Source organism: Myripristis murdjan, chromosome 16 (genome assembly GCF_902150065.1).
Source record: "Myripristis murdjan chromosome 16, fMyrMur1.1, whole genome shotgun sequence".
NCBI classification, from domain to species: Eukaryota; Metazoa; Chordata; class Actinopteri; order Holocentriformes; family Holocentridae; genus Myripristis; species Myripristis murdjan.
The window spans coordinates 12,056,656-12,079,229 of NC_043995.1; the positions used below are offsets into that span (position 1 = coordinate 12,056,656).

General features: G+C 41.5%; 1 protein-coding gene across 2 annotated transcripts in view; it reads right to left on the bottom strand.

Annotated features, from left to right (window-relative positions):
* Positions 1-22,574, bottom strand: part of cep192 (centrosomal protein 192) — a 40,715-nt gene that overhangs the window by 6,031 nt on the left and 12,110 nt on the right. Inside the window, exons 14-46 of one of the 2 annotated variants that reach the window (XM_030071998.1) lie at positions 22,109-22,397; positions 21,632-21,781; positions 21,444-21,508; positions 20,842-21,060; positions 20,172-20,313; positions 19,927-20,009; positions 19,546-19,827; positions 16,216-17,155; positions 15,997-16,123; positions 15,494-15,650; positions 14,619-15,312; positions 14,276-14,473; positions 12,280-12,428; positions 11,550-11,780; positions 10,927-11,052; positions 10,438-10,578; positions 9,439-9,502; positions 9,067-9,206; positions 8,534-8,626; positions 8,044-8,162; positions 7,126-7,323; positions 6,542-6,632; positions 5,691-5,870; positions 4,958-5,218; positions 4,514-4,635; positions 3,751-3,860; positions 2,953-3,115; positions 2,394-2,487; positions 2,145-2,223; positions 1,782-1,905; positions 1,272-1,377; positions 911-1,139; positions 279-355 (exon numbers count right to left, since the gene is read on the bottom strand). In XM_030071998.1, the coding sequence (XP_029927858.1) occupies positions 279-355; positions 911-1,139; positions 1,272-1,377; positions 1,782-1,905; positions 2,145-2,223; positions 2,394-2,487; positions 2,953-3,115; positions 3,751-3,860; positions 4,514-4,635; positions 4,958-5,218; positions 5,691-5,870; positions 6,542-6,632; positions 7,126-7,323; positions 8,044-8,162; positions 8,534-8,626; positions 9,067-9,206; positions 9,439-9,502; positions 10,438-10,578; positions 10,927-11,052; positions 11,550-11,780; positions 12,280-12,428; positions 14,276-14,473; positions 14,619-15,312; positions 15,494-15,650; positions 15,997-16,123; positions 16,216-17,155; positions 19,546-19,827; positions 19,927-20,009; positions 20,172-20,313; positions 20,842-21,060; positions 21,444-21,508; positions 21,632-21,781; positions 22,109-22,397 (6,243 nt within the window). The remainder of the gene's footprint in view (positions 1-278; positions 356-910; positions 1,140-1,271; positions 1,378-1,781; positions 1,906-2,144; positions 2,224-2,393; positions 2,488-2,952; positions 3,116-3,750; positions 3,861-4,513; positions 4,636-4,957; positions 5,219-5,690; positions 5,871-6,541; positions 6,633-7,125; positions 7,324-8,043; positions 8,163-8,533; positions 8,627-9,066; positions 9,207-9,438; positions 9,503-10,437; positions 10,579-10,926; positions 11,053-11,549; positions 11,781-12,279; positions 12,429-14,275; positions 14,474-14,618; positions 15,313-15,493; positions 15,651-15,996; positions 16,124-16,215; positions 17,156-19,545; positions 19,828-19,926; positions 20,010-20,171; positions 20,314-20,841; positions 21,061-21,443; positions 21,509-21,631; positions 21,782-22,108; positions 22,398-22,574) is intronic. The other variant, XM_030071999.1, reaches the window with a different exon arrangement.

Genomic DNA, 22,574 nt, shown 5'->3' on the forward strand with positions numbered 1-22,574 from the left:
AAAACACAACAACTTAGATGCTCAATTCCAAAAAATGACTGCACTGAAGCAGGAAAAAGTGAGCATCAAGAACGTGATCCCAAGAAGTAAACACATAATCAAAGTGAGTCATGGAACAAATCAGAGAGTTCAGGTACAGTTCAGTTCAAGTCAAAACAAACTGGAAACAAGCTACAAAGTCAAAGCAACGATTCCCAAAAGAGATAATGGAGAGAACCAAGAGAAATCAAAAGTAGGGAGGACTTGACAAAAGAGAAGGATAATAAAGAAAGCAGTACCTTGACATATGGAGGAGCAAAAGATGACAGGTACCACCTCACTTCCTCTTCTCCATTCTCCACTTCCAGCTGGGCCTCTGAAGTACACCAATGACACATAAATTAAGAGTTTCCCAAAGGAATACACCGATGCTGCCTGCAGATGATATACATTAAAATCCCACCAGCCTGAAAACGTGAGACTTTCCACATTCAATAGTACAGCTTAAGCAGATTTTCTCTGTTGTATGGATGCACAAACATGAAGAGGAGCTAAAGATAAGGATCATACGTTTTACGATGTGGAGCATTACAAACGTAAGTATGATCTGTGATGGGATTCACCTTCAAAGCTGGGCAATCCTCAACTCTTATAGCACTCACTTTATTGTCATATACTATAACAGCAAATAGACAAGCTCCCATTTGCTTTTTCTACCCATCTCTAGCTCTTATCTCATTAGCTACTGATCGTGTCTGTCATCATTTGGGGTTCTGCAAATTCAAATAAGCACTGTCATTCCTTGACACTATACTGCTAAATGATGACATAATGATGAAAAAAGGAAAATAAGAAATTTATTGATGCAGTAAATCTATCGACCTCTTAATTTCAGCATCCAAATAGTTAGACAAGGCAAAAAACTCCTTACCTGAGGTTTCCCCAGAGGTGGTGGTGGGGAAGATGATGGTCTTATTGCTGATTTCCACCAGGGCCTGAGGTGTCTGTGGGGTCAGAGGGGGCTGGGAGGGCTTTGTGTGGGGTCTAACCACAGGCAGCAGGGGAGTGGCAGCCTGAGGAGCCAGGGCCGCCAGACTCCTATCAGCTGGAGCTGCAGACACATCCAGAGCCAGGTCCTGACGAATCTGGACCTTGATGAACTGAACCAGTTTACAAGGCAGGGTTTAAGCTTACTGTTATTCTGTTATACAGAGCTATTTTATATACAATAACTGCACACAGCAAAAGAGGTAAGTGTTCATGAATGACGTGAGATGTCCTATATTCAATACCTTGTGCTGACCATCACACTGGACATAGATTTGTCCACTCCATGGCAGCAAGGCGTATTTGCTTGCGAGTGATGGGTTTGGGCTGATCAGAATCTGCAGGTGGCATCTGGGCAAACAGAAAATAACAGTCACTGATGGACCAGTCCCATCTATAACAACCAATTTACCACAAATGATACAGATAAGGCTGAAAGCATTAAGATTCTTTCTGTAATGAAACCTTTGTGTAACTGCTTATCCAGTTGAACTACATAAAATGATATTGCCCAGACAGGTCTTTCAAAACTTTTCTATCCAGATTTTAGTGTATGTTTAACCTTAGTGAGAATGATGATACATGATATTTTAAGGTAGTTCAATGTGTTTTACATACATAGTTGATAAAGGCAGGAGAAAGGGAACATATACAGGATGATATGCAACAAAGGCCACAGTGTCAAATTCTAATCTACAACTCTGATCTCTGATCCAGGTATGGTACTGTAGAGGTCATTATCAGTGTAATCTTACTGAGGCTCAATGACTCCGTGTTGAGGGGTAATGGTGAGGCAGTGGGCAGGCCACGACAACTCAAAGCTCAGCTCTCTGGATGTGTCATTCCTGATCTGAACCTGCTTGGTGGTGGCTGCACCATCTAAAACAAAAACAGAACAACAAAATGTGGTTTGCTGGTTACTCAAAACAGACAGTATTATAAGAAAGTCAAAGAGAGACCAAAGGAAGCACTAGTGAAGCTGATGATGGTGTTGTTTCAGCAACCTTATACCGCATGAATAACTGGACTAAAAATCATGAAAATGTCATTGTAGGATTGAAAACTGAGATAAAAAATTTCACATCATGATACACTCTGAACCCAAAGAGTTTACGCACTGATGGTGGGAGCAGTGAGCACAAGTTGCTCTGGATGGATGGTCCAAGACTCCTGCTGCCTGGCTGACGGCTCTGCAGCCTGTGGGAGAGAGAGGAGGCATTCAACATTCACAAAGTCAAAGTTTATTTTCTACTAAACCGCAGACAGACACTTTGTTTTCACTTCATCCCGAGGAAACAACAGCAAATCAAATAAGCAGCATACATGACAGCAATGTAACTCATCCAATAAAGTTGATTTAAAATTACTACCTTCAAGGAGGGCTCTGACACTCTCAGGGCCGGACCCTGAGGACCCTTCACAGGCAGCACATCCAGGGACACATTTCCATTTGTAAAACCACTAAAAATTAAACAGCAATATTACATATAGTAGAAACTTTGTGTCTACAGAGTGTATTCATCTTTGATAATCCTACATAATCCACTTTATATAAACACAGATATGAGTAAATATTTACAGACCTACAGGTACTCTGACCATAATCCTTTTATCATTGCAGCATAATTATTTGGATCAATGGTAAAACAATGCTTTTACCCAAATATATTTTTAAAACAGTAATTAAGGGCATTAAGGTGCTTGTTAAAATGTGAAAAATTTAACATTTCAAAACATCCTGTCCTATTTGTATTGATTTTTCTGTTAAATATATGAATAGGAAATTCCTACAACAATGCAATCAACAGGATTTACTTTATATCCCAGTTTTGCACTCATCATGTCATGTGCTCTGGTTTAGAACGCTGATATTTGATGAGCCGTGGCATATCATGTGTCAAAAATGTTTGACTTGCACGACATTACCTGTCTGTCTCTGAAGCGTGGTGAGCAGAGGGTTGCAGCAGCTCAGCGTGGTCACTCTCTCCAGAGTCAGAGTTGTTTGTGCTGCCCAGCAGAGACACGACTACCTTACTCATGTTCCCATAGAAGATGTGAGCCTCGTTGGGCCTCTGGGGCAGGTCGTAGGCTACAGGGAGGGTACATTATTAAATAAATACAACAACCAATATCAAGCTGAGCATATTTGAAGAGACCGGATGCAACATCTTTTCCTCTGCAGAAAAATACTATTACATGAAACTGATCTTTCAATATCTCTTAAAATATAGAATGCAGTCTATAAAAGAGGCCAAGAAAGGATTCAAAACAAACTATCTCCTTATAAGTACCGTAAGTGCTATTTTTTTGGAATTTGGAATGAAACTGTGCACTTTCTTCTATTTTTCTATACTTTTATAAATAAGTGAATTAATGTATTTATTTTATTAATGTATATATCCATGAAAACATTGAGGAAAAACTTCAAGTGTTCATTTCTGTGATCCTCATTTTTAAGCATTTTGGCAGCACCTTTAGTGCTGTGGTGTTGGCACTGCCACTCCCAGCTATCTACTGATCAAACAGTGAGTCCAATGCTGTGTTCCTTAGATTTTCTGTTAATCAAGTTTCAGTTTATGTAGATGACACTCTTTTAATGTTGTGGATTACTATTTTAAATATTTTTTTTTACTCAACTATCACTTTGGACTCATGTTTTAGTCTCATAAGTTATTCCACTAAAGACCAACAAGCATTGTTTTATTCATGACGGTGATGTCTTACTCTCAGTTACTTGTTCTTCTCCCAGGAACTTCTCGTTGAAGTCTATGTTCTTCAGCAAGCTGTTCTCTGACAAAACCTTCCTCCCAGCCTCTGGTTTGCTCTGCAGCAACCTGAGGGACCAACACACAAAAACACATGAGGAAGACTGAAGAAATAATAACATACCTCTCAAATATAGAGTCATCTAAACATTTTGAGCGATTCTGAAGCATTGTGTGCATATATGAAACTCTAGCCCAGCATACAAATCATCTCTGTGGGGAACAGGACAAATTAAGAATCACACAATGTTGCCTTGATTCAGGGAATAAAAGCCCTGGCTTATTCTTAAGTGCTAAATGAGTAGAAGGCAAAATGCACACCACTTGATTTGTCTTTTATGTAATACAGAGAATCAATGTCCCAAAAGATCCGATTCCAAAAAAAATAAAAATAAAAATTGTCAATTACCACAAACCTCTGCAGTGATTTAGTAAAAGACATCAATGTTGGAACGATGGAAACCACTGGTCTGATGGTGGCAAAAAGTTCAGCCCCTCTATATAGTCTCTAAATCACTTTTACATGAATGAAGAGACACTTATACAGTGACTCACATTATCATTTAAAAAGGGAAAATAACTGAGCTTAAAACAAACTATTCCTATGCCTTGAGAAAGCTTGGGCTGTATTATTGACAACGTACTACTACCTCCCACACCTCTCTACCTTATGCCTCCTAACATCAGCACTTGAATAAATAAGAAGCAGGGAAAAGTCTGACCTTCTGTACTGCTGCCTGGAGACCTCGTCTCCACAGAACAGACAGACAGTAGCCAGCAGGGCGTTGGCCGACTGACACAGGGTCTGCTCTCTCTGCGTGGACTTCATCAGCACCGTGATCACCTGCACGCACACACACACATAAATTTTGTATACGGACAAGGTCACTTTCTGGCATTAGCATACACATATGCATGGCAGGCAGCAGAACTATGACGCAAAAGCTGGAAATAATACTTGAACCAAAGGTTACATTTAAAAGGCAAAAAGAGAGAAAAGAAGCTGCTGTATCAAAGACCGAAGTATAATCATCAATATTTTATTTTCCCTTGATATAATACAGTGTGTCTTATGTGACTTTCTAATAAATTAATTCCACTTCAAGCAAACATGACACCTAATCAACAATAAAAGTGGTTTATATAAGATCTATTAATTGTCCCACCTCTTGTGTCCTTTCCTTCAATATGAACTGTGATGGGGCGAGGCTGACGATGGATGGCTCCATAATTTTTCGGGTCTGCATGTCGGAGAAGGCAACAGCTTTGATGAAGGCTGCCCTAGAGCCGGTGTTCCTCACACACAGACACACCTTGCTGACACGACCAACAGCAATGCTGGTAAGTGTCGCAACATAGCCATCTGCCTGTTTCCTTTGGTCCTCCAGGATGATGTTACTGGTGCCACCGTAGCCCGACAGAGGTATCTGAAGAAAGATGGGAACAGTTTTAAACTACAAGTTAACTTGTACGTTTCCAGTGCAAGACAGGTTACAGATAATATCAAGTTAGTTGTGAAAATTAAATATTTCGGAAAACTATACTTTAGCATAGAAGAAGGAAGCGAGCGACTGTAGTAGAGAAGCTGGTAGGCATATACATGTCTATATTATTAACTCCTAAGACACATTAACATCTATTAAAATGTAACAGTGCATGTATAACATGGATGGAGGGGAAGTCAAAGCTGTGCCTATTATATAATATTACAATCCACAGGATGGACCTATGGAAATTACAACACAAAATGATGACGAAGAAGACGACAAGAAAGACGAGTACAAAAAAATCCAAATCCAAAAATGGAGAAAGAGAGGTAATGAGTGATGGATCACAATAGAGAATAGAAGCCAGAGACAAAGAGAAAGCAAGGCAGGTCCATAAGAGACAGATTCTCACAGTGAATTTGACCCCTGGCTGTGAGGGCCGGACTCCAGACTGTTTGATCTCCAGTTTGGCCAGCATACAAGCCACTCTGGTGGGTGCAAAAAGCAGGTGGACGGCCACATCCTCTCTGGGACGAATGGAAAGCTCCCCATGCCGGGTCAGACGCTCCTCTACACTAAACATACTCTGGAGCTGGTGGACAAACAGATGTTATTTTATATTCATCACATTTGAACATTCTAGCAGAAGGTATCTGACTAAAATTTTACAGTTAGCATTTATGCTATGAGAGCAAGGAAGACAGAAATAAAACTCATAAATTTGAACCTGCAGTGCCATGCACAAGATACACACCAAACCAGATTCCCTGTTACCTGATGATCATATTTATTAAGTAGTAAAGGCAAAAATGCATAAAATTAAGGTGTCAATGCACCTAAGATGCATTGAAGGTCCAATCACCAAAACTACCTCTGAAAGTGGTTGGTCACACTGCAAACAAAGTGTAAATGCAATGTGTCTCCAATGCGCATTCAGGTCCAACAGAAAAAGAAAAAAAAAAAAACTTTAACAAGCAGTTCCAGTCAGGATGCAAACAAGATGTTTCAGTTGTGAAGTTAGAAGGGAGTGACATGAGCGGCAGTTTGTCTTTTGCAAGAGAAAGAGAAACAAATCATGCAGATAGCATCTGACACAACATCTGGACACAATCAAAATAAGAGTCAAGAAATCTGTGCCAGGTAGCAAGGGGCCCTAATCCACAGTCACCAGGATTCACCAGGAGGCCGAACCATTTGCCACACTATGTAGCCAAGATTAAAAAAATAAAATTCAAGAATCAAGACCATACAGTGTGGATCTACCTGGAAGCAGTCCTGGTCTTGTCCACGGATCAGAAGACGTAGCTGCTGTGTGGTGTTGGGTGAGTTGTTTCTCAGAACCAGCTTCTGTTGGCTGAAAAACACAAAACTGTTAGCTACAAATCTGGTTACATTTGGAGGCATTCAGTGCAGAGATTAGCAAATTCCGAATCAAACTTCTCATCTCATACAAAGTTTCAAAACCCCATGTTATGAGAGCTCCTCCTGGATAAATGATGGTGTTATCACCTTAATGTCCTAACTTATGCAGGATAGACAACTTACAGCTGGATCTGGTTAAACCCTTGAAGGATTCAGTTTTCCTATTGCTCTCTGTGAAGTACTTGTCTTCAGTGATTAAAAATAAATTGTGGATTATCTTGAAATAGCTTCTGAGGAATAACATTCCCTGTAGACACTTTATGTCCCTTCTCATGAATACCATTATAAAAGCCTAATAAAATGACATGAAACATCAGGACTTGAATTCTATTGATAGTTTTCCAATGAATAATTGATATGTATACATTATGTGTGTTTCTTGATCAAAAACAGGGAAATGACTGTAAAAGATCAACATTGCTTACACAGCTCTTCCCAGAGTGACCCCTCCCCAGGCAACAAACTGTTTGTTCGACAGTATTGGGGGAATGTTGTTGACCATGCCGGGGCCCAACTTCGCGGCAGAGGCAGTGGCAGGTTTTCCACCGTCCTCTGGGCTCACCACTCCTTTCAGGGTCACCTCATACTGAGGGCCTGATGGCAGCACCAAGATGGTGAGCAGGCTGCGGCAGAGAAAGAATAAACACAGGGGTCCTACACATTTTCCATTTCAAAATTCAAGACATGTTGATTTATTCAGACTATGTGTAACACCTCTTGTGTGAGTATTTCTCATTCATGATAATTCTCCCGCCGTTACAAGTTATATTCTGTAGCTATTGATTTGTAAACCTTGATATGGACCACTTTTGGAATCGCTCTGCCCTGCCAACTCAGTGTAACACATATATTCAGCTGACAGCTCCAACAGTTCACAAAATCAAAATACATTGCTTGTATGATTAATTTATAACTGTAATTTCTGAATTATGCTTTTCAGAAAACTGTTTATTCAAGCAATAGTCTGGAAACTATTCTCTCTCCTCTTTTTCTATACATATCCAGGCCTAGAAATGATCAAAATCATATTCAGTAATTTTTCATACTTTTCCATACAGTTAGGAAACCCAGTAAACATATTAATATCATGATTAATATTGATTTCTACTCTATTTATACAAATGAAATTTGCAAATGACTGTCACATATGAACAGCTTATCCAGATCTTAATCAGGGTATTAGCCCTTAACCAGCATACCAAGTGCATTCACAGGTACTAATTTTGACTGCTTTCAATAAAGGTTAGAAAACAGCATTAAATATCACTTTATGATAAAAGAAACATAACTGGACTCAAACGGTATGTTTCTAAAGTTTCTAAAGGAAAAAAGTGTGTGTATACCTTTCTATTAATTTCTTACTGCCCTGTGCAGTGAAGGAGACAACAATGCCTTGCTCTTCTCCTGCTCTCAGAGACAGTTCATCAGGCTTCACCGAGAAACAGTCCTCAGCATCACTGCTCTGTACACAATTAAGATAAGAGGACAGGAGAGAGAAAGAGAGACGAAGAGAAGGAGATGCAAGAGGAAAGGAACCAGGAGAGAAACAAGAGCATGAGTGGGGTAGAAGAGAGAAATATGAGAAAGATGAGAGGAAGCCCAAAAAGTTAGAGAGAGGAAGGAAGACAGCAGAGGAAAGGGACAAAAAAGGGAGGGAAGGGAGAAAAGAGAGAAGGGGTGGCGAGAATAGAGGTAAAATGAAGAAAAACAGGAAAAGCAGGAACAAAATATCAATAACTCTCCCCCCCAGAATGTGGCACAGTCTGAGCACAAAATGTCACAGAGGCTTACCCAAATCCCAGATCTAATAAGAAAAGCAAAGGTCAGAATTACCTTGAGCTTCAGCTGCACATCAATGTTGCCTGCATTCTTTAATGGCAGCGTCTGTTGACTAGATTTACCCAGTGGAGCAGAGAGGCTGACAGTCTAGATGAAAAAGGGCAGAACAGAAAAATCTGCTCATTACCATACAGTATAGTCTAAGAAAATCTGAAATCTAAATAGATTGTCTATCTGACCCTAACTCAAGCAGAACTGCTTAACTAAATATTAACTAATTGCCATTGTCATGATTAATCTAGCGATTTAACACAATAGTAAACAGTGACGCTTGCCAACATCTTGACTAGACCTGAAACAAAACTTTGAAGAAAGGACTGTCACATAAAGAATTCATCTGCAATCAGAAAATCATGAGATCTTTCTTGTTTAGAACCCCTATGGGATATTAGATGGTTTCTTCCACTTCTAGGGAGAAATTACTTGTCACAACCAATACATTGCAACATCTTTAAGCGTCTAAATTACAAGTGGCAACAGTATGCACAGACACACAGCATCTCATTCCTTCATGGTGGCTTGGCTACCTGCAGGTCTTTAGGAGCGTGGACTCTTGCGATTCCAGACCTGGCCCTGAGGGGAATACTCCTGATCACATGACTCGGACCAGGACAGTCCACTTCAATGTCCACCCGAGCACTATACTCATCAGCTGGACCAAGTTCTCCTGACAAAAAAACAAGAAGAGTAATTGTGTTTGCTACATATTACTGGGTTTTAGCTGGTGAAAATGTCTTTTAAAAAATGGAAAAGTAAATTTTCAGTTTTCCAAGTCTGGGAACTGTAATTTAATGCCTCTTTGAAAAAATGTTTGCATGTCTAATGATGCGACAAACAGTTGAACACCACTGAATAGTATGTAAGTATTACACAGGATAATCTGATAAATATACTATTACCTGAAGAGGAACTGTACTTGTGAGGGGCCCTGAAGAGTACCCAAACCATGAAACTCTCTGGGTTCTGGAAAAATAAAGCAGTTTAACTGATGACTAACTGAGGCTGGGAGTCTGGATGAAATTTGTAAAACTGCACTTTTCCAAGATTGTCCTGAAAACAAAAGCATTCATTAAAACTGGAGATAATCCACAGAACAGGATTATCAAATTAGCCAGATACCTTTAAACTAGGGATGCACCAATTGAGAAATTCTGGGCCAGTACCGATGTTTAAAATAACAATTTGGCCAACAGCCAGTACCAGTAGTTTTTTTCTAACAGAACTGCTTTAAAGTCTTTTAGGCTTTCATTATACCATTTTTAAAAGAGCACAAATTCAATCATACAAATTTATGAAGCAATCTTTAATGTAGACTTCTTTCACATATAGCTGTTTCAAAAGCCTTTTAAGCCTGTTATACAACTACCTAATCCCACAAATTTCTCCTGTAAACAAATGTAGCCTATTTAATGGTCGTGTCTGGATGGTAACCCTAGATTTGCAAAACTCACAAGATTTTTTTTTTAACATTGTTTTGTCACTGTGCGCACCATTTGCAGGTACAAATCACTATCACTGGGATATAGCAAAATGTGTTCTAGTTATCTGGTTAACTTTCTAATCTTGCTTTGTGGAATATTGTGGGAAAACACACAGGTGAAAACTGCTGTGATTCATGGAAAGTGCTTAAAATTATCCATACAATAAACATATACAAAAACATACAGCATGAAAAAAGTGGACCAATCAGCTATCAAAGTTTTAAAAGAATAAATGCACAAACCATTATCAAACAGCACTAACAATCAAAAGATCAACTAATCAGGGGAGGGGGCACAAGAACATCACTTTCATTCAGTGATGACCAAAAAACTCTGTATGACCCAAATACTCTATGTATGTACACTATAGAGGACTGAGAAGGATAATGAGGTTGTAATGAACTTGGCAGCTCTCACCTCTCCATAGCTGGCATGCATCACGTGGTTCATCACCGACGGAGAAGACACCTGGGTCATGTGACCCACCTGCAGTGACGCCTCAGATGTCATGGCAATGGGGTGCTTGGAGAAAGTGAAGCATCGCCAGGCCGTCACATTCTGATGTGATGAGATTTACAAGAGATACAGCCACAAAGACATTGTTAAATTAATTAACTTAAATTCTTCAAGAAATCTGTGTCACTGAATTAGTGCACAAATAGAATTAATATAAATAAAAATAACTTATTGTGGATATATATGTAGATAAGACCAACTGTATTAAATAACTTTCCTTGATGTTATCTGCAACAAATGAATGGCATTCAAAAACATGCCCTACTCTAAGTGGATTAGTACTGAACTGCCTGTGTGTAACTGTGTTTGTGTGTGTGTGTGTGTGTGTGTGTGTGTGAGCGTTTATGTATGTGTTAAGCAAATGTGTGGAAGTGCATTGTGGTGACTCACCGCACTGATGACCAGGCGGATAGGTAGTGTGGCACGAGTCCTGTTAAGGAGTTTGAGAGGAAGGGATTTGGCACTACCTGCTGTCAGGTCTCCAAAATCCAAGCAGTCAGTTTTGCCAACTTCAACCTGAGAGTCAACATTAAAACAAGATGCTGTATTAAGTAAACTGTGACAAATATTTATGTTTATTTTAAAGTCATGGTAGACTTTATGCCGTCACTAAGGGTTGATTAGGAGGAAACTGGTGCATAGGGATAAAAAAAAAAAAAAAAATGACAAAATAATTTTGTTCATAATTGTAGCCACAACTCCACATATATATTAACACAAAATATCATTTCTGACCTTGAATTATGGCTTTTACCTCTCGCTTACCATCAATTATGGAAAAGTGGGGGTTTGGGAGGATTGTTTTATCAGATCACATGTGTTTGTAAATGTTCAGTTAGACTGATGAGAGAGAGGACTGGGGCAGAAAAGTCTGATAGAGTATGATCCTGGTGCATGAACTATTTAAAGAAGGTCTTTACATACCTCTGTCCTACTCTATACAAAAAAAGAAAAAAGGAAAAATGGTATGAGTGATTCAAGAGTAGATGTGAACTAGAACCAGAGGCCCTCACCTCTAAGGCAGGATTTTCAGCTATGGCAACAAGCACCACTCTTTTGGCAAAGACTTCAGCTCTGGCAGCCACCTCTGACTCAGCGGACGCAGGCCAGGAGGAGACATTCAGGACGCATCGGTAGACACCGGCCCTGGGAGGAATGAACAACACCTTCTGCTCTTCTGTCGTCTTAGGGCCAATGACCGTCTTGTTCTTCACAATAAGCCACTGGTAAGGCAAGCTGTCCACCTGTAGGGATTAAGCAAAGAAAACAAAAGTGAAACATAAAGATCATAACTGACTGTTGAAAGATGGTTCAGCCAGACAGAAATGCAGCCAATCTCTGAATGAATGGCTCTTTTCTCCAAGTAGTAGAACGCACTAAACTAAAAAAGTAAGTGTTTCAATATATAATTTCAACTAGTCTTAATGTATGTCTAATTTTTTTCCATACTTTTTGTTTACCATATGTTTGTGTGATTTCGCAAACTGAAGTCAGACTATTTCACACTTCAGTGAGAGGAGCAAAGTTATATGTCTTACTGGAATTCAATTTCCTTTGTTCCTTTGACTTCATATCCTTGCACAACCAGCAGGTCCTCAGTTCTTATATTCAGATGTGATTTTTAAGGGGTTTTTGGACAAAATTTCAAAAGCCTTGTTTGGTTTGAATGTCCAAATATAGTTTGAGATTGCAGCAAAGTAGTCTCCACTTTTGCAGTTAAAAACACCATCTGTGACTACTCACCTTTTCTCCATCTATGGCCAGGCTGCTGACACTGATCAAGACTTGCTGCCATCTCTCAGAGGGGTTGAACAGGCTGAGGGTGGTCTGAGAGGCAATGCCCACGCAGCAGGCATGAGGGAACTGCAGCTCCTCTGGTACCACCACTTGACCTGAGGAAGAAATGAATGGAAAGAGGATTACAGACGCTAGGAAATGCAGTTTTCTATTGCCCCTTTTCCACCAAAAAGAACCTGGTGCTAGTTCGGTGCTGGTGCTAGAGCCAGTGCTTAACTGGTTCCAACAAAGAACCGGTTTGCTATTCCATCGGCCAAGAGCCAAGCGGAGCCAAGTCAAACCCACGTCATTACGTCAGTATAAAACGTGATCACGTGACTGTATGTGTGGGTGTGGGTAGGGCTGGGCGATATATCGATATAAAAATCATATCGATATATTTTTAAATGTGATATGGAATCAGACTATATCGCATATATCGATATAGTTCAAATTTGCGCTGTGATCCTTGCTCTGCTGCGCTGCTGACCTGGAGCTCTCTGCACTGCTCCGCGCGCCCCCGCCCCTCCTCTGTCGTGCACAGAGGAGGGGCGGGGCAGGAACAAACACTCCGGCACTCTCGGAGTAATGTCATGGGGCTGGGGCCGTTGTCGCGTGTCTCCACCGCAGGAACTACCCCGAAGGAGAGAGTTCCTTAACTTTTACAGGGGCTAAAAAACGGCCCTGCCTTGGGGTAGGGACTCTGAGCGGCCGCGAAAAACTCCTGGGTGGGGCTTGGGGTTTACTTGGTGCTGACTGGATTTACTCTCGGTGCGATGTGGTGTCAACAGAAAGCAAACAGCCGGGCATTAGTCGCCCCTAGCAACACGGCCAACACTACCAAGCTAACGCTAACGTGCTAGCTAACGTTAGCTAACGTTAGCTAACGCTAACAACACACTTTTTAGCCGGCATTTTTAGGGGCGCTAACGTTAGCTTTAGCGGACTTAGCTAACGCTAACAACATGCTTTTTTAACAACACGCATTTTGATGCCCCGCTCATGGCCGCGCAACCGCCCGGTAACAGGAACCTTCCTCTCACTCGGCCCTCTCAGTGGAGACACGGCAGGTGAGAGGGCCGAGCCAGAGGACGTTCCTGTAGCAGCTCCTGCCCCCCAAATACTACCAGGAACACTGCAGAAGCCCCAGCCACAAGCCATCCACAACCCAAAAAAGCTCCAGCCCCGTCATGTCATATTTGGCTTTGACTTAACTGAACATTTGCTCTCACTTTGCAGAAAAAATATCGGGATATATATCGTATATCGATATTCAGCCAAAATATATCGGGATATGACTTTTGGTCCATATCGCCCAGCCCTAGGTGTGGGTGTGCGAGACGCTCGCTCGGAATCACAATAACCAACATGGACGACCTCATTGTAGCGATGTATGTGCTGCTCGTGTCTTTACAAGCCTACATTGTGATCCAGAGGCGAAAAACGCAATTATTGCTGGCTACCCGTCGTATTCGTGGTCGGAACGAACGACGACTACATTTGAGGAGAGAGGTAATTATCAGTTCATAGCGTTCACTGTTCCCGTTTGGGTCTGTAACCCCGTCCACCAATGGAGTGGTGGGTCGCGTCATCGGTTCTTCCTCTGGCCCCTGTTTAGCCCAGCTCGAAGTTGGTGCTTGCCTGGAACCGGTTTGGAACCGGTTTGGCTGGTGCTTGGGCGGTAGAAAAACAAAGAACCGGTGCTAAGTCAGGCACTGGCTCCGAACCAGCCCTAGAACCTCTTTGGTGGAAAAGGGACCGATCAGTCAAAGAGGTAAGCAACAAAGAGGGTGCAAAGACTTCAAAAGTTTAAATGATTCAGTTAAAGACCCAAAGTGCAATTACTTGTCATTTTCTACTGTATTTTTTCTGACTGTAAGAAAATCTCAAACGCCTTTTCTTACATCAGATGAGGTGAAGAAAGCAACTTTGGCTTTCTCAGAAACACTACGAACTTTCCTACCTCTAAGCTCCTGAAGACTGCCAGCCACCCATGGCTCTACACCATGCTGACTGTAAGGCTTTCCCATGCCCATCGCGCCCATGTCCATTTGGTTCTGATGGTGTCCTGGGAGGTGCTGGTACCCAGCAGACCCAGAAACCCCCAGAGGACCTGATGTGAGATGAAGGTGTCTTGCTGGTTGTTCACTGTTTGAAAGGCCTGAAAAGAAATGGGGGGGGAAAGGAAGCGTGATTACATTTACATTATGATAACATTTTGGCTTAGTTTTATCAATATATCTTGAATGGTGGTGTTGCATCGTTACTTTTTACTAAAACACTGGAAGGGGATATAGTGGACATACCTGAAGAGGGCACACTGTAGAGATTGTTTCCAGCTGGTCCAATGTGATAAGCTCCAGGATGTAATGGAGCATCAGATCCTAAGTACTGCTGGGGCAGCTGGGAGCTAAAAAGTGAGTGTCCACTAAGGAGGGACGACACTCCCCCGTGGGGGGGCAGGTCAACCAAACCAGCACCCTGGGGCTTAAAGCTCGACATGGGTACATAACGCAGGTCCTCTGAGGAGTAGGAGGGAGGCAGGCAGAGGCGTCCTGCAGGGCAGGCCTGGGTTGAGACTGAGCCAGCAGCTCCCCACTGCTGTGAGCTCTGAAGACCTAGGGTGCTAGCAGGTTGCTGGATATTCAGATTGCTGGAGTAGCCTGAGTCCACTTTAGCAAGCTGCCGTACACCAGACTCCAAGTGGTGCTTGTGGTGTCCGCCACCTGCTGGAAGGTCACAGGTTCCATTGCCACAACAGTGGTAGTTACATTCACTCTGGCTGCGGGTGCAGCTAAGAGCAGAACCACTACGTGAGGGCTCTGGGCTTTTACACTGGTGTGGTGGTAGTGGGTCTAGACTTTTAGACTGGTGGGTTTGCAGCTGGTCAAGGCTTTTGGAAGGACCATGAATGTTAAGGTTAGACTGCTCATCTGGCTCAGCAGGTGGGACTGGACTGGCTCTGATGATGGTGGTGCTCAGTGACATGGTGCAGTTATTCTGTTAAGGGCAAAGAAAGAGGTGATCAATAAAATCTAGGGTTCATCTATAACTACACATAAACCAAATAAAAAACCTGTTAAGGCCAAAGACAGTATCCACTCCTCAAAAATCAATTCAAATCCAACATTTTACAGTATAATTTCTATCAGTTTGTATCTTTTGGTTTCTCTCCCTGTACCTTTGGCCTTTCAGGCGTGGGAATGACAGTGCTGTCATTTACTGAGATGTATGTGAGTCTGCTGAGACTGGGGCTGGAACAGGTGGACTGGGGAGAGAGGTCACAGCCTGGACGTCTGCCTGTCAAACCTCCACCGGAGGATGGAGACGACACCATACTGCGAAGACAAGACAACACAGGAAGGAAGTAATAAAAATGGATATTGTCTCAAAATGCTAATGTTCCCTGTCACTCAATTGTACTCCACACTGGCTCAACTGAAATATGGTTTTAATAAAAGACAGTTAACATTCAAAATTAATATATCAATTCATTTGTTTTCTAATAATCAATCCATTTGGACTGGTTACTATTTCAAGGAACAAATCCTTTGTAACAAGACTGACTTGCATTTTTAATGACTACATTTAATCATTCAGTGGGCTTTGTTTTCAGTTCTAATTATGATAAATGACAAATATGGATAGATTTCTATTCCTAGAAGTCAAGACGTGATACAGCACCTATCAGCACTGGGGAAGGAGGTCTGACTTGGAGAGGAGTGGATGAGAGGAGAGGTGGATGGTCTGAAGTTACACTGTGTCTCCTCCACACCAAGCACAGGGGGCTCAGAGCAACCTTTAAACACTTCTGAGGAAGAAAAACATGAGCAATGTCATAACATCACTGCTGCTCAAAAAATATATATATTAGGTATTGTATTTTTTCTGGATTTGACTCACCAAATGTACAATGTTTAGGAGGTTGGGTGCTTTGGCAGGACAAGCCAACATGTTTCTCCACAGAGCTGTAGGGTGGTGGAGCAGCACCGGGACTCCTGGGTGGGGATTTCTTCTCAGGAGGACTGCTGGATGTGTCAAGTTGCTGCTGGCTTGTACTCTTTATCCTTTGGGTGGGGGGAGAGGAACTTTTGAGACAAGGCAAACCAGATCGTCCTTTCCTCACACCTGAGGAGGTTCTTGGCACGCCAGGTGAGGTAGCAAGCTTATTATCACTCTTTTGTGAAGTTAGAGTGTTACTGGATACTTGTGGGTGCACTTTTCCTAGCTTGACTCCATTTTCTGTTGAGGTCCTGCCTGAAGAACCACAAGTCTTGGTAGCAGGAGGAGCCTTGTTATCATCTGCTGCAGCTTTTGTTGTGGCAGCAGCTTTACTGTTTGGAGGGAGTTTAACTGTGGAAGACTGTCCTGAGCCCACAGACCTTCTTGCAGAGCTGGATGATGTTGTTAGGATGCCATTTGCTTTAGGACGGGGAATGGAGCTTCTTCTTGAATCACCCTTATTACACACGGACAATGACTTTTGACGAGAAGCTGTCTTTTGCGTTGCTGACAAGCTAATGTTCACTGTTGTCTCTTGTCCTCTGTCTCTCTCTTCACTCATTTTACTCATAGGCTTCTGTTTATCAGCTTCTGCTGGTTGCACCCAGTTCCCCTTTTTCTCATCTGGATATCTGTTCTCTGAATTCCCTTGGGAGTTGCTGAGGTTGTCAGCCAAACCAGTCAGGTCAAAGGTGGTGTGTGCTATAGAAATATCACTGCTCACGTTGGATGCATCAGCCTTTCTCAGGTACTTCTCCATATCAAAGGCGCTCAGCTCTCCAACACAGGTGCTCCTCTGCTGTGCATCAAGGAGGGCACTCTGGTCCACCTCAGTGTGGGTCTGGATATAGGAGAGATCAATAGCTTTGTAAAAGACTACCTAATTTAAATTTAATATTGGCCAATAAATTATCAATCCTGCCTGATGACAGCAGGATACATTTAATTATTAATCTTTAGCATGCCGTCCACTAGAGAGGCTCAGCACATCAGGTAATGGGACAAAGAGTTCATAGTTATCATCTTGATCGTCTTCCTGATTGTGCTGATAGTTCAGGGGTGGGTGCCCTTTTGTCTTTTACACTCCAATTGTTTTTTAAATACATACACACATACACACACACACACACACACACACACACACACACACACACACACACACACACACACACACACACACACACACACACACACACACACACACACACACACACACACACACACACACACACACACACACACACACACACACACACACAGAAGAACATGTGGTATGTTGTTTACCATTTACCAGAGTGACAAAAAGTTCAGCCTGGGAAACTAAAGAGAGTATGTGACTGCTTGAAACAACCACTTTGTATTCCTAGTGGGGAAAGACTAGAAACAGCTCTACTTTATTAATATTATGAAGAACCAACAGTATACCGCCCAGTGTAGCCAATATCCTTGAAAACAGCTTAATACTATAACAGCACTCTGACCTTGCATGCGAGTTAAGTAACAATTTCACTGAAAGTGGCTTTTACCATAAAAATACCTTCTACTTCAATTACATTATAAAGTGTATTAATAACATGACCGCCTGAAGTTAGTATGCATAATGCAGAAAAGTATCAAAAATGCAGCTCCATTCAGGGGAAACCACAGCCTTAAGGGCCTAAACAGTTTTTTCTTATACTGCCATTGCATACTGTGCAATCCTGAAGACAATTTAAAACACCCACCATCCAAGGACTGAATGTGAAAATCTGAAATTATTTTTGCTTTTCAATTTGTCTTAGTCAACCATTTCTGATAAAAGCTTGAGATGTGCACATTGAGTCTGGAATGGTCTAAAGTTATTCAGACCTTGAATGTTATTTCATATGAGAATAAAAAGATGCCACATGCCAGACAGCATTTTTTTCTGTTCTGAAGCACCAAAGTAAAATGGATCAATACATTTTGTCAGAATGTTGTGATTTTGAGCATTAGTCTGGTGTTTAAGCTATCTGACTGACAAAGACAAATGTCAACATGGACGGAAAAAATCTGCAGTGCAAGGAAACACGTTGATCAGGGTATATGCAGGAATCTTAAAGTTAATTTTAATACCTTTTTAAAACTTTTTCAAGACCCTTTCAATATTTTTTAAAACCTCACCGCACAACAATGGAGTACTTTTTACCACAGATCTTTTGTAGCACAGAGGAGATATGTTGCTCAAACACCCGGTATGTAGTGTTAGTGTATGTTTATGAGTTGTAGAACATAATAAATTATCTTGAAGGAGTAGATGCTAAATTATTTGTTTTAAAAATGTAAATTAATTATCAAACGGACCTAACAACTCAACTACCATGAGCAGTAGTATGCCTGTGTGAATGAGCAGTAGTATGCATGTGATAACATAGACTGAAAAATTAGCCAAAGTGATACCGCTTCTCTGAATACACAAGCTAAGACAGTGTGCCGCTGTTAGCCAGTGAAAACAGAGCGGAGTGGCAACTCTTCGCTTTGTTACACAATCTATGTCAGTGCACTGCTGTAGCCTAGAAAGTTTCTTTGCCTTTTGGACTCGTACGGTGCCGGTGCAGTTGTTGTCATTTTTTCTTGGTGGTGCAGGCGCAGGTGAAACGACTGGAGAGGTTGTGCCACCCAGATTTGATTCCTTCCATGTAATTTTCCCCAGACATACGTTCATATTCCACACAAAACAGCATTTAATTCAAATTATGTCAAATTCCGCGTTAAAAATAGATTCCTTTTTATTTGGCTAATTCCGCAATTCTGTCCGCGATTCGGCCCTAGTTAAGTTGAACGCATCGATTGATGTAACATTTCGGTGCGTTCGTAATATGCACTGGGAGCGCCAGAGCGTACTTTGTGCTTCTGAATTTCCACCCGCCCGCTCGCTCTGGCGCTCTCAGAGACAATTTACGAATGCACACACAATAGCCTAGTTTTTTTATGTACCTGTTCATCTTTGTTTTTTAATAAAAATGAATAAATTCACACACTTTTACGATGTTTTTGGGAATCAAACTCTTGGACAGCTAATTCAGAAAAAATACTTTCAAAATTTAAGACTTTATAAAGTCGTGATAAGACTTTTTAATACTTTTTAAGGGTCTTAATTTTCCCAAAATTGATTTATCACCTTTTAATACTTTTCAAGACCCCGCGGATACCCTGTTGATATAAATGCATTGTATTAAATATCAGTAATACTTAAAAAATCCAGTGACTGACATGTTCAACTGGGGCCGTTTTCTCAGCGGTGCTGGAAGCTGGCATGGCATGTCCAGGCCGACTCCTGGCTTTACTCCTCTTGGACAGCTCTAGCATCATGGCAGCCAGCTGGGACGGATCAGAGCTGATAGAGGCATCGGCAATGGCTGAGGCGATGGTGCTGATACTCAGCATTAGAGGACTGCTGCTGTTGAGAGGGGAGATGCTGCTCTGGTTGGCTGTGCAAAGTATGGAGTCAGAGCCCTGAGTGTGGTCAGGCAGGGCAACAGGGACGGAGCGATCCTACAAGAGGAACAGCGATAATATAAGAGAGCCATACAAACGGACTGGTAATGCTATAGAGAGATTTTAAAATACTGACAATCAAAAAAGTTTCTGTACCTCTTTTTCACAAGGATCTGTATCAGTATCACCTTTAGGGGGCATCCTTTCACCTGGTGCTTCTAGGGTTTTGTCCAGGTCCTCTGGGAAAAAAATAAAAAATAAAAAATACTGGCTCAGTAACACGGTTAAAAATGACAGACAGTAAATCATTTTAAAATATAAACAACACAGAAATGCTCAGGTAATTATGGTAACATAGGAAAGTATTCTTCTGTAGCAGCCAAAATGATGTAGACGCATACCTGGGTTGAGTGTTTTGTCTGTTTCACTGAGTTCAAAAGTCTCATTGTGAACACTGTTGTTTCTAGATGAGAAGTCTGACGGGCGAATCAGAGGAAATGGCTCCCTCTTCTCTGGAGAAGTAATGATGTATCCAAAGGACGGCTGCAGGGACAAAGAACAAGAATTTTTTTGTCTTTTGTTGATGTTACATTTCCCCATCTCCTTTTACTTGCGTAAAAAGGCACAAGTGAACGGAACTTCTGCTTCAAATTATTATGTGGTGACAAGTTATTCTATAATTCTATAATAATGAGATCAAATTCTTTCTTTTCCAGTACTAGAATTTGTACTGGAATTTTATTTGTAGTATCTCTCCTCTGCAAAAGAGAGGGATCCTGGCTGGACATTTGTAAGCAGATAAAGCATGGCCACAGCTGAAGTTTTTGGCACTTTTCACCATAAGCAGCCAATTTCATATCAGTGTTGCTATGTTTTGTGTAACAAAACAGTAATCCTGTCCAACTGGCCAGTGGACAGCAGCACATCACTATAGATTATCTAGCGACAGCTTTCTACTTCTATTCCCTTTTCACACCTTCATTTTAGAACCCTCATGTGAATCAGCCAAGTAAACTAGGGCAGAGCACATTCTTAGTTTCAGTAAGAACCAGGAAAAGCAGCTTTACTGACCCGTTTTACTCCATCTGCATCACCACTGCCTAGACAACCAAGAGCTTCAGATCGTTGCCCAAAGAATGCCCCTAAAGAGAGGCGCAGGTAGCTCTGATTCCCCTGCTCAAACTCGGAGGAGACTTGGGAAGCCCTCATCAGGATGTGGCTGCTGCTGGGCAGCTTCCATGAAGAGTCAGCAAGAAGGGGACTGACAGTGGCAGCTTCAATCTGTTCCTCCTGAGGGGAGAGCAGCAATATTTGAGAGACCAGGCTTTACAGCGGTTTTAAAGTAGCTAAAAGACAGTCAAGTGTCAAGTCAATTGGCTCATTGCCTTTCTAAAATAGTGACACCAGTGCAATTAAAAAGTATATAAAATTTAAAAAGCAATGTTATATCTTTATTTTTCAGTAACATATCAATACTCTGACCAACAATATAGTTCTCCCTTCTGTTTGAGTGGCAATTGCTGGTTAACCTGTTAATATATAAATTTAGACTGTTATCTACCATTTACTAGGTATTCCACAATTACTACCTTTGACACACAATCAATTACAGCTAAAACTAGAAGTATGATAACTTTCAGTTTGTAGAAAGTGACCAAAAAATGCTCACAAACCTGCATAAATTGGTGCTCTTTCTCAAACTCCTCTTGATCCTTAACGATCTTGTCAATGGCATTACCTACACAGGAGACAAAGCTTATGGCTAAATAGCTGTATCAACTAGGAACATTTTACAAACAGAAAAACAAAACACTATACTGTTCTGAAGGCATTACAACAGAAATGGTGATTTAATACTTACACGCAGGAACAAAGTCCTCTGTGTGACACTGGCCAAATTGCTCTGGTGTGTTCCCATCCACCTCTTTTTCAAAGGAAGAGTAGTAGGCAAGGTCTGTCACCCACTGCCCCTCTTCATTCTGATACACCACACTAGGATTGATATTGGCACCTAAGAGGACAAACAACACTGTAACATCTAGGATAAGAAATGCACACACCACCACATATGATGAATATTATAACTGAATATCTACTCACAACCCCTAATAGTTTGTTTTAGCTTCCATGTTGGAAACAACTGGTAGCCTCTTTCTCACAAGCACAATTCTCATAAACCGTGTTGCTTCCAGTCACAAAGACGATGGTGCTACTTGGGCCCCCACTCCGGCATCACTCCGTTTATTTTCTGTGAGCACTATCAACTCTGTGCTGTTGAAATCCACTGGTTAAATGAAGCAAATACAGGAACTGAACAACAGAGGCAAAGATAAATAACCTTGTTGAAACTCAATCTCCAGACTGTCTGGGCAGTGGTTCCACCCATCGTCTGAGTCGTCTTGTTCCTGGTGGAAGCTCTGGGAGAAATACTTGGGCTCCAGGGAGGTGGAGAGGGGGTTGTTGTCATCCTCACTGGTATTATCTGAGGCTTCAGCCACTGTAGCATCACCGCAAGGCCCTCCCCTTAGGCCCAAAGACAGCCTGGCACCATCAGCTTCATCCACACCATTGTCATCATCATCATCATCATCATCATCATCCTTTTCATCAAATTCTGGCTGTAGCATCTTAGGGAAAGTACAATCACAAGAGATTAAGGCAGCAGAGGAAAAAAAGAATAAAATTCAAAGAATAAAATGAGCTGTTTAAGCCATTAATATCACAATAAATATTACAGCATTTAAAAGCTATTAAATTGATATATTACATTTCTTTCGAGTCAGTTTGTATTATATATTGCAAAG